This window comes from Oryzias melastigma, linkage group LG16 (genome assembly GCF_002922805.2).
Source record: "Oryzias melastigma strain HK-1 linkage group LG16, ASM292280v2, whole genome shotgun sequence".
In the NCBI taxonomy this organism is placed as follows: Eukaryota; Metazoa; Chordata; class Actinopteri; order Beloniformes; family Adrianichthyidae; genus Oryzias; species Oryzias melastigma.
Window position 1 is genome coordinate 24,816,280 of NC_050527.1, and position 12,612 is coordinate 24,828,891.

General features: G+C 40.5%; 1 protein-coding gene and 1 long non-coding RNA gene across 3 annotated transcripts in view; one reads left to right on the forward strand and one right to left on the reverse strand.

The window, feature by feature from the left end:
* The window catches only part of LOC112136543, a 9,231-nt gene extending 7,927 nt beyond the window's left edge, over positions 1-1,304 (reverse strand). Inside the window, exons 1-2 of one of the 2 annotated variants that reach the window (XR_002917373.2) lie at positions 1,054-1,299; positions 277-394 (exon numbers count right to left, since the gene is read on the reverse strand). This is a non-coding gene — a long non-coding RNA (uncharacterized LOC112136543). Of the gene's footprint in view, positions 1-276; positions 395-1,053 lie in introns of both variants that reach the window. The other variant, XR_004949260.1, reaches the window with a different exon arrangement.
* pear1 (platelet endothelial aggregation receptor 1) overlaps positions 1-12,612 on the forward strand; it is a 62,181-nt gene that overhangs the window by 43,508 nt on the left and 6,061 nt on the right. Inside the window, exons 6-15 of the mRNA XM_024258290.2 lie at positions 3,115-3,361; positions 5,412-5,514; positions 5,588-5,724; positions 7,527-7,739; positions 9,228-9,402; positions 9,472-9,592; positions 9,671-9,834; positions 11,377-11,479; positions 11,825-11,977; positions 12,170-12,388. Coding sequence (XP_024114058.1) covers positions 3,115-3,361; positions 5,412-5,514; positions 5,588-5,724; positions 7,527-7,739; positions 9,228-9,402; positions 9,472-9,592; positions 9,671-9,834; positions 11,377-11,479; positions 11,825-11,977; positions 12,170-12,388 — 1,635 coding nt within the window. The remainder of the gene's footprint in view (positions 1-3,114; positions 3,362-5,411; positions 5,515-5,587; positions 5,725-7,526; positions 7,740-9,227; positions 9,403-9,471; positions 9,593-9,670; positions 9,835-11,376; positions 11,480-11,824; positions 11,978-12,169; positions 12,389-12,612) is intronic.

The window sequence follows — 12,612 nt, forward strand, 5'->3', positions numbered from 1 at the left end:
AAGTCTGAGGTCGTAAAAACAGTTCTGCTGTGATGTCAGAACCAGAACCTCTTCAGTGTTTCACGTCTTGATAAGACAAACATGTTTGCCGTTTCTGGGTTCAGTGCAGGAACGCGTCCTGCTGCTTGACTGTGACATCAGAGCAGAATCAGTGAAGTTTCAGCTTCAGCGTGAGCATTGAAGGAGTGAAGCTCCGTTCTGTGAGACGCCGGGGGTCGCAGCCCCCCCCCGCCTGTGTAAACACACTCTGCTCCAGCTGAGGTTCTCATTACTCACCACGGCCGGTTCTGATGGGCCACACAGGCTGCAGGACAAGCCACCACTGTTTCAGACGGAGAAACTCGGCCTTCATGCCGTAAACGCGATGATGTCATCGGGGAGAGCTCCTCATGACCTTAGAGGTTAAAACACAGAAAAAGGTGTTACACAGCGTGTGAAGCCGCAGATCACGGCTGTTTGAACCGAAGCCTTCCAGGAGATCAGCGTGAAGTCATTGGAATCATGGAGGACGGACGCTGATCCATCAGACCCATCATCATCACTGGATCTCCTCTGAGGCACAGATTCAGACAGTTAAATCGGATCTTTACACCCATGACGGATCAGACCAACATCTCTTCATCGGGAATGAAATCCAAACCTCGTGTGAACTTTAGCTCTCCTATTTCAGCTTTCTGTGAGGAAAAACAACCGTTTGGAGCTAAAGAGGACGCTCAGATGCTGTTTTTGTTCTGCTGCTGCCTTTCATCAGACGGTTTGGGTTTGTTGGTTTCATGACTTCATGGGTTGAGTTTGTATTTTTGGTTCAGGGAAGAAAATCTGGATTAAAGGAATCACAACACAGAAAAGGGGCTGCATTCAAGCACTAAAAATCCTACAGCGATGTGTTTTTATATCAACATTTATGCCCAGTTTTTCTGGATCACTCTTTAACATCAATTAAAAGCTTTACATAGTTGGCCTAAAAGGGGAAAAAAATATATACTTTCTTAAGTTGGACGTCATGAAGAGACAAACTCAGTAAAAAACAAAGAGAGTTTGAGAACTTCTTACTTCCAGCTGCTGAATGTCCTCCTCTCCTTTGGGGTAAACTGTGGAGGTTCAGCTCAGAGGTGGAGCCTGAGGTGAAACGTCTGCAGGGGTCATAAAAATAATCCCATCTGTGATCCGGAGCCAAAGAGAAGATCACAAACTCTGAGTTTAAACATGTAGACCTGAAAACAACCAGAGCTGAAACTGAGAAGATCTGACTGAGTGAATGCAGGATGAATGGATCTCCCAGGTGTGTCTGATGATGATGATGATGATGATGACATCACCAGAACCAGAGGATGAGGAAGAGCAGAGAAGGAACCACAGAACAGATAAACATTGTTGTTAGCACAAAGAGATGAAAAGTTTGGTGAAAGAAAAAGTTTTTATGAAAAAGACGATGTGGGGGGGGACAATAAAGGAAGGTGGTGTCATCGGAAGCAACAAGTCGCTCTTACGATGGGATGCTTTAGACTAGAGAGCAGAGTTGTGTCTAGACTCTGATTTTAACACATAATTTAATTATAAACTTTATAAATCGGAAAACAAATTGATGGTAATTGTGATTTTTCAGAGATGAAACTAAGAACATGCTGCTGTTCATCTATTCAGAGACAGTTGTTGAAGGAACATCTTGAAAAGAAACAAATAAACTAGAAAATTAAAGCACTTGTTGCATTTTTTCATAGTAGAGGACCTGTATAAAATAATTTATTGCATTTCGGAGTGTTTCTTGATTCAAATCATGTTGGATCAGAAAACCAGATGCTTGAAAAAGCTCAATCTGATGATGCAGCTACTGGAATGAATGTGCCAAAGTCTCTCTTCTTCACGCTACTGCATTCACTTGTACTCGACTAGATCCATAGGTCTTCATTTTCCTCATCTGAGTTGGTCTATCTGGATCAAAACTCTACGACTGGATTGATCCAAAATGAATTGTCATTTTTATGCTCCTAATGCTAACTTGGAGCTATAAGCTCCCCCATGAGCGCAGAAACAAGCTCCCAGCTCAGAATTTTATTTTTAATGAGCTGCTGTTGATGTACATAAATATGTCTTAAAAAACAACAAGACTTTTATTTTGGCTAAAAACTGCATAATTATGATTAAAAGATCACTTGGAACGATTTTACAACAGAAAAAAATATGGTTGGAGTGGGACTTTAAGCAACACCAGCAGTTATGAGGAAGACAAAAATGATCAATGAAGTGTAAGGATAACATTTATATCAGTAGGTTGAGTAATCACATTTATTCTATCCACACTCCATACCAGAAGGTGGCGATAATGCTGTGTGTCATTTGCCATAAAACTACAGAAGAAGAAGAACCACAGAACATGATGTTCATAGCCAATGTCTGAACTCCTTCACTTCTCCCTATAATCCCTAAAAGACGATATAATGATATTAAAATCCAGAACCCTGGATTAATGTTGTAATGTTCACTAATTTCCTTATTTATTTTGTTTGTCGAAGTAAAAACCAACTAAATATGAACATTTCATGAAGAGTTCTGATGAGGAAAAATTGGATGATTAATAATGAACTAAAATAAACACATTTTTAAATGAAAAGTCGTTCAAATGCAATGCATTGTGGTCTATATTTACCAATCTAGTGATCATTTATGACTATTAGCTTTTTGCAGAGACTTCTGGGAAATTTCTAGAGCTCTGGATTTGGGAGTTGTAGATTTGGACACGCTGATAAAATGACATTCACCCGGTATCGTGCACGAAGTAGTGAGAGAATTTAGACAAAACTTTATAGCAAATGCAGATTTGATCCATCTGAATATTCTTTTAATATTGAAGGGATTTTTTACGGGAATCTATGAAGGTATCACCCATCCAAACATCTCTTCTCAGTAAAGGCGAACAAATGGAATGATAGACGTAAAATAGATGCAGACTTTCTTCCTGTGGAACTTTGGTTCAGTTGAGCTGACGAGTCCTGTTGGAGAATCCTTCAGAGGAACTGTTCAGAAACAGTGAAGTACAGGATGTGAAAGGATTGATTCCCTCACCTCTCTGCTGCTGACGCGTCCCTCTGGGTTTGTTTCGATGTTCCCCTCCAGCCTGTGACGACCAGCATTGGGGCCCCGTCTGCCACCAGCAGTGCAAGTGTAAGAACGGCGCCCTGTGCGACCCTGTGGAGGGGGCGTGTCGGTGTCCACCGGGGTTCATCGGGCGGTACTGCGAGGACCCCTGTCCCGCAGGAACCTTCGGAAAAGGCTGCCTGCAGAGGTGCGGCTGCAAGAACGGAGCGTCCTGCGATAAAGCCACCGGGGAGTGCAGCTGCCGGGACGGATTCACCGGCACCTAGTAAGTCGTTGAAACAAACACAACTTTGTTTAAGATGCAAACATAAGTTTGTCTACAGAATTTGAGCATTTCCATGAATTTTGTCTTTTTTTTTTTAATGACAGTCTGTTTCAGTAACTTTGTAGAAAACACAAAATAAGTTTCTGTTCTTCTTCAAATAAGATGCCCTTTATGCCTTCATCACCTTAATCACCTTAAAAATGGTCACTCTGGTAGCCTTGGTGAAATTTAAAGTTTGTAGCCTGTAGAAAGAAAATGTTCATTTTTTCTACGGGCATGCTGCGCCCATACTGATCAACTCCCTTTAAGGGGGCGTGAGACATTATTACACTTCTCACAGTACAAATGAGAAGAATGGATTATTTTTTAAATAATGAAATATTTTGGAAAGATGCTCCAGATGTTTTATCCGTCTGTTGCGGTGAGCACCATCTTCTTCGGTTGTGGTCATCAAAGCCAAGGACGCCAACAGACTGGTAAAGAAGGCGGAGTCTGTTGTGGGCTGCAAACTTGTGGCCCAAAATATCATTATTACTGTCTAGTCCAGGGGTGTCGAACTCCAAAAGGGTGATGAAATCCAAAACACACCTTACAGGATAAACATTCATTGAATGCATAAAAAAACAAAACTGTTTAAACTTTTAAACGTATTTTTTAAACATTAATATGTGTAAAAACAGACAGGAATAAATCAACTTAAACCTTAAATAACTTCAATATTTTCCTCTCCATAAAAACATATTTTATCAAAGTTATACAGGTTAGAACTAAAGTAAACGTTAAAAGAAAATAACCCTCAAATGTATTTACGTGTATGTCATTTTATATAGAAAATTTTACTTAAAAATATCTCAAAATATTTTGATCTTCGTAAAATGTATCTTGTCAAAATTATATATAATTATAGGAAAACGCATATTCTGGCAACAGAGAGGTAGCTGACGCTATGCATGATGGGATTTGGAGTTGATTTTGTAGTAATGGTCGCGGACACATTGGGCCTTGACTTTGACACATTTGGTCTAGTCTGTTTATTTCAACACTTCGTAATTAAAACTGATAAATATTTTTATGATTTCTTATATTCACAATGTAAATTTAACAAATGTTTTTATTTTTATTGTAGGTTTTTATTATTGATAATGTAACTGTAAATGATGATGTTGTTGCGCTCCTGCAACAATACTGTTTCCTTCATGGGATAAACAAATCATTTCTATTCCATTTTATGTTGAAAACTGTCCTAAACTATATCAGTTCAGTGAAACATGAGCCAAAGTTTCATCAGCAATCTTTCTTTTTTTACTGCTGGATCCTAAAAGTCTGTTTTTCCATCCCAGCTGTTCTTTTTCCACTTTACACTTTACACTTCAGATGATTTTCCGTCTTTTAAGAACCCCGAGCAGCGAATTAGGAAAGTTTTCAGATCTTTTTTCTGGTTTTGGAGTTTTGTTGTTTCATAAATTCCCCAGAGTCTTTTATCCACGTTCCTGGAGCTGTCATTGACTGAATTTGTGGATGTTTTTTCAGGTGAAAGAGGGAAAATAATTCCCCAAATGAAGGACTTTTTAGTGGTAAATCCAAAGATGGCCCATTTTTTGTTTCTAAAACTCTGCTGGCCTTTTTTGGAGCCCTCAGAGGACTCTATTATTAGCTCTGCGACCCACATAATCCACACGCCATTACCTGGATTTCCTCAGGAGGTCGGCCAGATCTGTTTTTGTTTCCATAAAAACATGGAGTGAAGGTGGAGAAGAGGCAGATGTTTCCATGACTCATCACTTTCTAACACCCTGAAGGATGAGTCAGCCCCAAAGCCTGACTGGAAACCGCCTTGAACGCAGCGGTTATGAAATCATCCCAAGTGATGAATTCTGCATATTTGGGATCTTTCCGGGTTTGCTTCGTGCTGACATGTGGCTGCTCTGCAAGGAATATTCTCAACACTAAATAAGTTTTTGATTGTTGATTTTTTTTGCTTGACCGAGTCCTTGAAATGTCTCAGATGGGATCAACCGATCCTTAAACTGTTTCCTGTTCTGTTGTCTAGCTGTGAGAAGTCGTGCAGGAAGAAGTGCCCGCCGCGCTGTCCCTGCCAGAACGGCGGCATCTGTAAAGGCAAAGGAGTCTGCGCCTGTCCGCCGGGATGGACGGTCCGTCTTCAAGTCCACCTTTCTGCTTTCCGTGAGATCCATGAGGGATCTGACGATGTTCTCTGCTCCGCAGGGTCTGGTCTGCACAGAACCGTGTCCAGAGGGCCGGTTCGGGGCAGACTGCGCCAGAGAGTGTCTTTGCCACAACCGCGGTAAATGTGACCCTGAAACAGGACACTGCAAGTGTGCCAAAGGCTTCACGGGAGACAGGTTTGTTCACAGCATCCATCAGGTTTTTGTTTTCCACTTTTGGAAAAAGGTGAATAAAGTAATCAATCAGGTATAAGATAACGCTGACATCTGCAGAAAAATAACTCTAAGAACGGAAAAATGTCTCCAAACTGAAATCTGACACTGTTTGACTTCATCCTGAGATGATCCTACAGAAACACTGAGGCTCTGTCGGAATTTCCTTCCCTAATCCTATCTACTAAAAAAAAAATCTGGATTTTAAAAGCAATTTTGCAAACATTCTCACTACTTTCTTTTGTTTTTTTAAATGGAAAATGTGATGTCACACATTTCTCGAAGTAAAAACCTGATGAATATTAAACATTTACAGATTATTTATGAATTAATTGTGTTTTGAAGATGAACCGAATGAAAACTTGAATGGGTGGTAAAACAGATTAAAATAAGTTTTTTATCTCATGAAAAAGGGTTTAAACGCAATGCATTGTGGTCAATATTTACCAATCTAGTGATCATATGGAATTCTTACACAACCAGAGTGTTAATATGGAGAGAAAATAGACTCACCACAATTGGTCCCTAACTTTGGATTTGTGCATTCATGATTCTTGATTTGTAACTCATACATTTTGTGCATAAGTATAAAAATAAAAATTAAAAAAATAATTTATACATGCACAACTTAAAATTACAATAGCTTGAAACTAACCACAAACATAAATCTTTAAAAAGTATACACAAATTACTTGTTACGCACACACAAAACCTCATTTACGCACAAATCTGATGTGAGACTCTTTTCACGACTTTCCACATCTGCTTTCTAGGAGTTGAGGAGGACCTTTCGCAGAAGAGCTCCATGGCGAGGGCGCTGCCAGGATGGCGCGAGAATAGAGAAACTTTAGTGCTGATTTAGATATTTTGTCTTAGGCACATCTGTTTAAGAAAGTGGTAAATGTCAAGTTTTCACCACATATTATTCACGATCTAAGTTCAAAGCGGCTAAGAAAACTCTGATGACCAGTTTTCATTTAAACGCATCACTTATACACAAATCTTGGAGATGTGAAAACTGTCTCACACCAAATTTGCGTGTAAATCTGATTTTGTTTTTATGCGTATGAGGCAATTTGTGCGTCATTTTTAAAGATTTGTGAGTTCAAGCTGTTGTAATTTCAATGTGTGCATGTATACATTGTTTTTTCTTTTTTGTATTTCAAAAATTTTGTACTCATGCACAAAATATATACTTTTATGAGTTACAAATTAAGAATTACGCACACACAAATCGAGTCTATTTTCTCTCCATGGTTATCTGCATTCAGTTGTGTTTCTCCACACCGCCCCCTATCTTCATGGTAAAATAAACACAGAAAACCCTCAAAAGTCTGAAAGAGTCCATTTTCATCACGCCCAATTTTAAAATTATATTTTTTTGCCTTTAAAATGACTTAAAATCTTAAAATAGTTCACAGAAATATTACATTTTTTACACTAAATATGGACAGTTTCGCTTACAGTCCATAAATCTAAATAACTATGCTCTAAGTTTCTGAAATTACTTTGTTTTTTTACATTATTCTATCTTCTGAGGCTGAATTTTTGTTTTTTATTCCCTGCAAGGCACAATTATATAAAAAAAAAATAAAATAACTAGAAATATTCAAATCTAAGTATAATGATGTTTTATGAAGTAAATATTTCGATGTTCTTCAAATGAGTTGTTAAATACTTCTCAATAATGAGATCTCGTGCCTCAGTTAGAGCACCGTGGCGCCGTGGTTCAGGTTCTGACGTTCTCGCGGCGTCTTTCCTCTCAGGTGTGATGAAGAGTGCGCTGCTGGGACCTACGGTCAGGACTGTAAGGGGGTGTGCGACTGTGCCAACGGCGCCCGCTGCTTCAACATCCACGGGGGCTGCCTGTGTGAGCCGGGCTTCAGCGGGCCGCAGTGCAAGAGCCGGATGTGCAAGCCCGGAAACTACGGCGTGCACTGCGAGCACAGATGTTTCTGCGAGGAAAAACACACTCTCAGGTGAGTTCCTGTTCTTCAACGACTCATAAAGAAATGGACAAAAGAGAGCAGAATATTTGTGAGTTTTTCTCTGAAAATAAGATCAATGTTCAGTTGTTTTTGACTTGTTCTTGGTAAGAAGTTACAAACGAATGTATTACTGTAATTTAACTACTTTTGCTAAGAATGTAATGAATAACAATTAAAATTTTGGTAATTAAAATTCAATTTCTAGAATATTACTGATTAATAAAACAAATTATTTTGTATTAATAATTATTTTGTAGACTCTGATATTTTATTTCTGCTAAATAAAACAAATCTGAGATTTAAAAAAAGGAGTCACTGATTCATACATGCTAGGTGTATTAGCAACAGTTTAGCGATACGATACGTATCACGATACACATGTCCTAATACAATACGTATCACGATACACATGTCCTAATACAATACATATCACGATACACATGTCGTAATAAGATATGTATCACGATACACATGTCATAATACGATACGTATCACGATACACATGTCCTAATACAATACATATCACGATACACATGTCATAATACGATACGTATCACGATACACATGTCGTAATGAGATACGTAAAACGATACACATGTCATAATACGATACATATCACGATACACATGTCATAATACGATACGTATCACGATACACATGTCTTAATACGATATGTATCACGAAACACATATATTAATACGATATGTATCACGATACACATGTCATAATACGATACGTATCACGATACACATGTCGTAAGGAGATACGTAAAATGATACACATGTCATAATACGATACATATCACGATACACATGTCATAATACGATACGTATCACGATACACATGTCTTAATACGATATGTATCACGATACACATGTCCTAATACAATACATATCACTATACACATGTCGTAATAAGATACGTATCACGATACACATGTCATAATACGATACGTATCACGATACACATGCCCTAATACGATACATATCACGATACACATGTCGTAATACAATACATATCACGATACACATGTCCTAATACGATACATATCACAATATATCCCAAGACAATACCACAGACATTATTTCACTTTTTTTGGGGAAAAAACTTAATCTGAATAAATTATATAAATAATGTGGTAAAAGACATTTTATTCAATAATCAGAACATTAAGTCCTTCAAGTGTATCTCTTACACAAATTGATTCATGATGCTTTTATTTTGGTAATTTAAGAAATACTTTTCCAACACTCAGTATTGTCTGATTTTTACAACAAAATATATTTTAGTGTAGTAAAAAATAATAAATAAAAATAACGTGCCTTAACCGTTAATTTTCTTTACGTATGTTTAAGAAAATAAAGTTTTGTCTGTGTAAAACTTTTATAGATGGACAAGTTGAACTTTTTTGTACATTTATGAAGAAAAATCCAACAAATCTTCCTGAAAATTCATCCTTGTTGGTGTCTGTTTGTGCAGCTGTCACCCAATGAAGGGTGAGTGTACGTGCCAGCCGGGTTGGGCGGGGCTTCACTGTAACGAGACCTGCCCTCACGGTTTCTACGGCGACGGCTGCCTGGAGCCCTGTCTCTGCGTGAACGGCGGCGAGTGTGACGGCGCCACAGGGCGGTGCCACTGCCCCCCCGGGTTCACGGTAAGTGGACCTGCATCTGGGATGCTCTTTTACACCTCATGATGTCTGAAGTTTGTGGTTGACCTGCAGGGCCTTCACTGTGAGAACATCTGTAAGAGCGGGACCTACGGCAGGAACTGCTCTCTGGAATGCTCCTGTGAAAACTTTATCGACTGCTCGCCCGTGGACGGGACGTGTTTCTGCAAAGAGGGTAAACATCTGGACTACTAAAGAGGTGCAAGATTCTGCATCAGCTTTCTGAAAGCAGTGATGCTGCACGTGTTCACAGGCTGGCGGGGGCCCGACTGCTCCGCCCCCTGCTCAGAGGGTACCTGGGGGCCGGGATGCAACTCCACCTGCCAATGCAGCAACGGCGCAAAATGCAGCCCTGCAGACGGATCCTGCATCTGCGCAGCCGGCTGGCAGGGGGCACACTGCGACCAGCCGTGCCCGGTGAGACCCTGTGGTGATTGGGGGTTGGTGCTGGGGGGCTGTTGTTTAAATGTCTGCAAAAAGACAGACACGTTTATGTAATTCTTAGAAGATTCTTTGGATTTCCTCGGCAGCTGAGGTTTTCCTATTAACCACGCCCACATTCCTTATATGTTCATATCATCCTGGGGTCAAAGGTCAACAAAACTACAGTTGTGGTTGTAGACTTTAGCTGGTGGCGTATTTGTAATATTTAGTTCAAACAAAAGTTTCCCATATTGTGGGAAAATGTGAAAATCACTAAGCTTCACACTTTGCCACTAAATGGCCGTTAAGTTGGTGTTGTGGCCATCCCATAATAATTTCTAACCTTCCTTTGAATATCCCTGACACGTATGTTTTGGTTATATTAGTGCAGGGATGTCAAACTCAATCGTACAAGGGGCCAAAATCCAAACCACACCTTAAGTCGTACGCTGAAGCTGATAGCCAGCTAAAATATTAGCTCAATCCCAAATTAGCCTAAAAAATCTTAGTAAATTCCAAAATAATACAAAAAGCTAACAGAATGCTAACTTTTAAAACTTTAAAACCTTTTCAACATAATTATGAATAATAAAAAGGCAGGAATATTATTCCAGAATAAATAAATTTAAACCTTAAATAACGTTCAAGATTTTACTTTTGTCAAAAATGATAAAAGTTAGATATAAGCACAAGATAACATTGGGCCATTAATAACAATAAAATAAAATGATTTGGAGGGCCAGATAGAATTACTAGGCATACACATGTACATTAGTGGATTTAGAATTCTGTTTTTTTTCAAGCCTCAATTTTGGCCCCATTTCTTTGTTTTTTCCCCTGTGATGTCATCATTTTTGGGGGAGGAGTCTCTCACAACACACAAATTTCATTTTCACCGGGTACAAATTTCTTGACTTTGTGGCGGGTCCAAAATTTTCCCCTAAAAACTGCATTTCCTGCCACAACACTAACCACACATACTAGCATTTTCCTAAAGTTTCTTCTTTACAAATATTAAATAAAAATGTATTTTTTTCTTTTCAGAACTTTCTGTTGGAAATTCCAGACTTTTATGGACAAAAGAAAAACATTTTCGCTTTAAATTAGTGCAGGAATCTTGAAAATCATGTTTAAACCTGTAAATGTTTGTCTTCTGAAGTTAAATTAATCACTTTTGTAAATCTGTTTTTAGGTTGAAGCATGTTCCACTAAATCTTTAAGCTGTTTCACTAAACCTTAAGTACATGTGTCCAACTTTATGTCTTGTTTGAATAATCTTAGTCTTAATCTGTGACTTTAACCTGCAACTCCTGTATTATTTTAGGTCATTCTGAAGGCCCCCCCCCCCTTAGATGATGTCATTGTCCCGCCTCTTCCATCATCCATGTCTGCTTTAATGTTGGATGTTCAGATCTCTGATTTTCTGCCAGATTACTCTCCAGATTTAACCACGATGCCAGGGCAGTATTTTGTCTGACTGAGCTGCAGAGATTCCCCTGACGGCTTATGTCCGCTTGGCTCGCCTTCGCTCCACAGATGGGCGCGTTCGGGCCGGGCTGCCTGAAGAGGTGCGACTGTGTTCAGGCGAGCGGCTGCCAGCCCGCCGACGGGGAGTGCCACTGTCTGCCAGGCTGGAGGGGTGAGCGGCGGCCAGCTTGGCTTTGCTTTCACAGATCAGGTCCAGAAGGAGGAAGAGCAGCAGGTTGTAACCACCTCGCTGTTTTTGTCCAAACGGCCAAATACGCTTCAGACACAACAACAGGAAATGACTTACAATTAGAGAAAACAGTTCACACATCAAAGAACCCATTGAGTCTCGTTTCATTTGGAAGTATCTCAATATTTGAAAGAAATCAAACATTTTGACTTTTTTTTTAGTAAAAATGCAAAAAAAAAGAAAAAATATGAGCTAAAAACATTTAAAAATACATAAAAAACTTTAACTGATGTGAGGATGGTCGACGTACCCTGTCGTCCCTCTCAGGCCCCCGCTGCAGCGAGCCGTGTCCGGAGGGCCTCTGGGGGCCCAACTGTAACCTGTCCTGCTTCAAGCACTGCCCCAACAGCGACACGTGTGCGAGGGAGACGGGGGAGTGTGTGTGCCGTCCAGGTTACTGGGGAGTCAGCTGTCAGAACAGTGAGTGCTGCTCCTGACGAACTGCCCAAAAAAACAGACAAAGATCTGAACCAGATGTGCTGCTGAGTCTGAGCGCGGCGGGTCACATGGTCGCGTCCAGAATCGTGGTTAAAATTTTAATACGACACTGGAGGCTCACAGGAAGGGTAACCGGCCGAACTCTGGCTCTGCTTTCTCCTCCTGTTTGATCAGGCTCGCTGGAGCAGGTGGGCAGCGTCATGGTTCCTCTGCCGCCTGGGGAGGGCGACTCATGGGGGGCCATCGGGGGCATCGTCGTGCTCGTCCTTCTTGTTGTGCTGCTGTTGGTGCTGCTGTTGATGTACCGCCGCAGACAGAAGGACAAGCAGAGCAACACGCCAACCGTGTCCTTCTCCACCAGCCGCACGGTCAACTCTGAGTACGCGGTTCCAGGTACGCTCCACCCCCCACTAAGCACCCCATCTGCAGATTCCCCTCTGTGAAGCCCAAATAAGCAGGAACCCCTTTGCATCGCCCCCTTTGAAGCGACCCATCTTTAGCGACTGCTCTGCAGCACCCCCACTAAGCACCCCATCTGCAGCAACCCCTCTGTGATACCCCCTCTGAAGTGACCCCTCTGTAGACCCTCCTTTGTAGTGCCCTCTCTCCACAGCGCC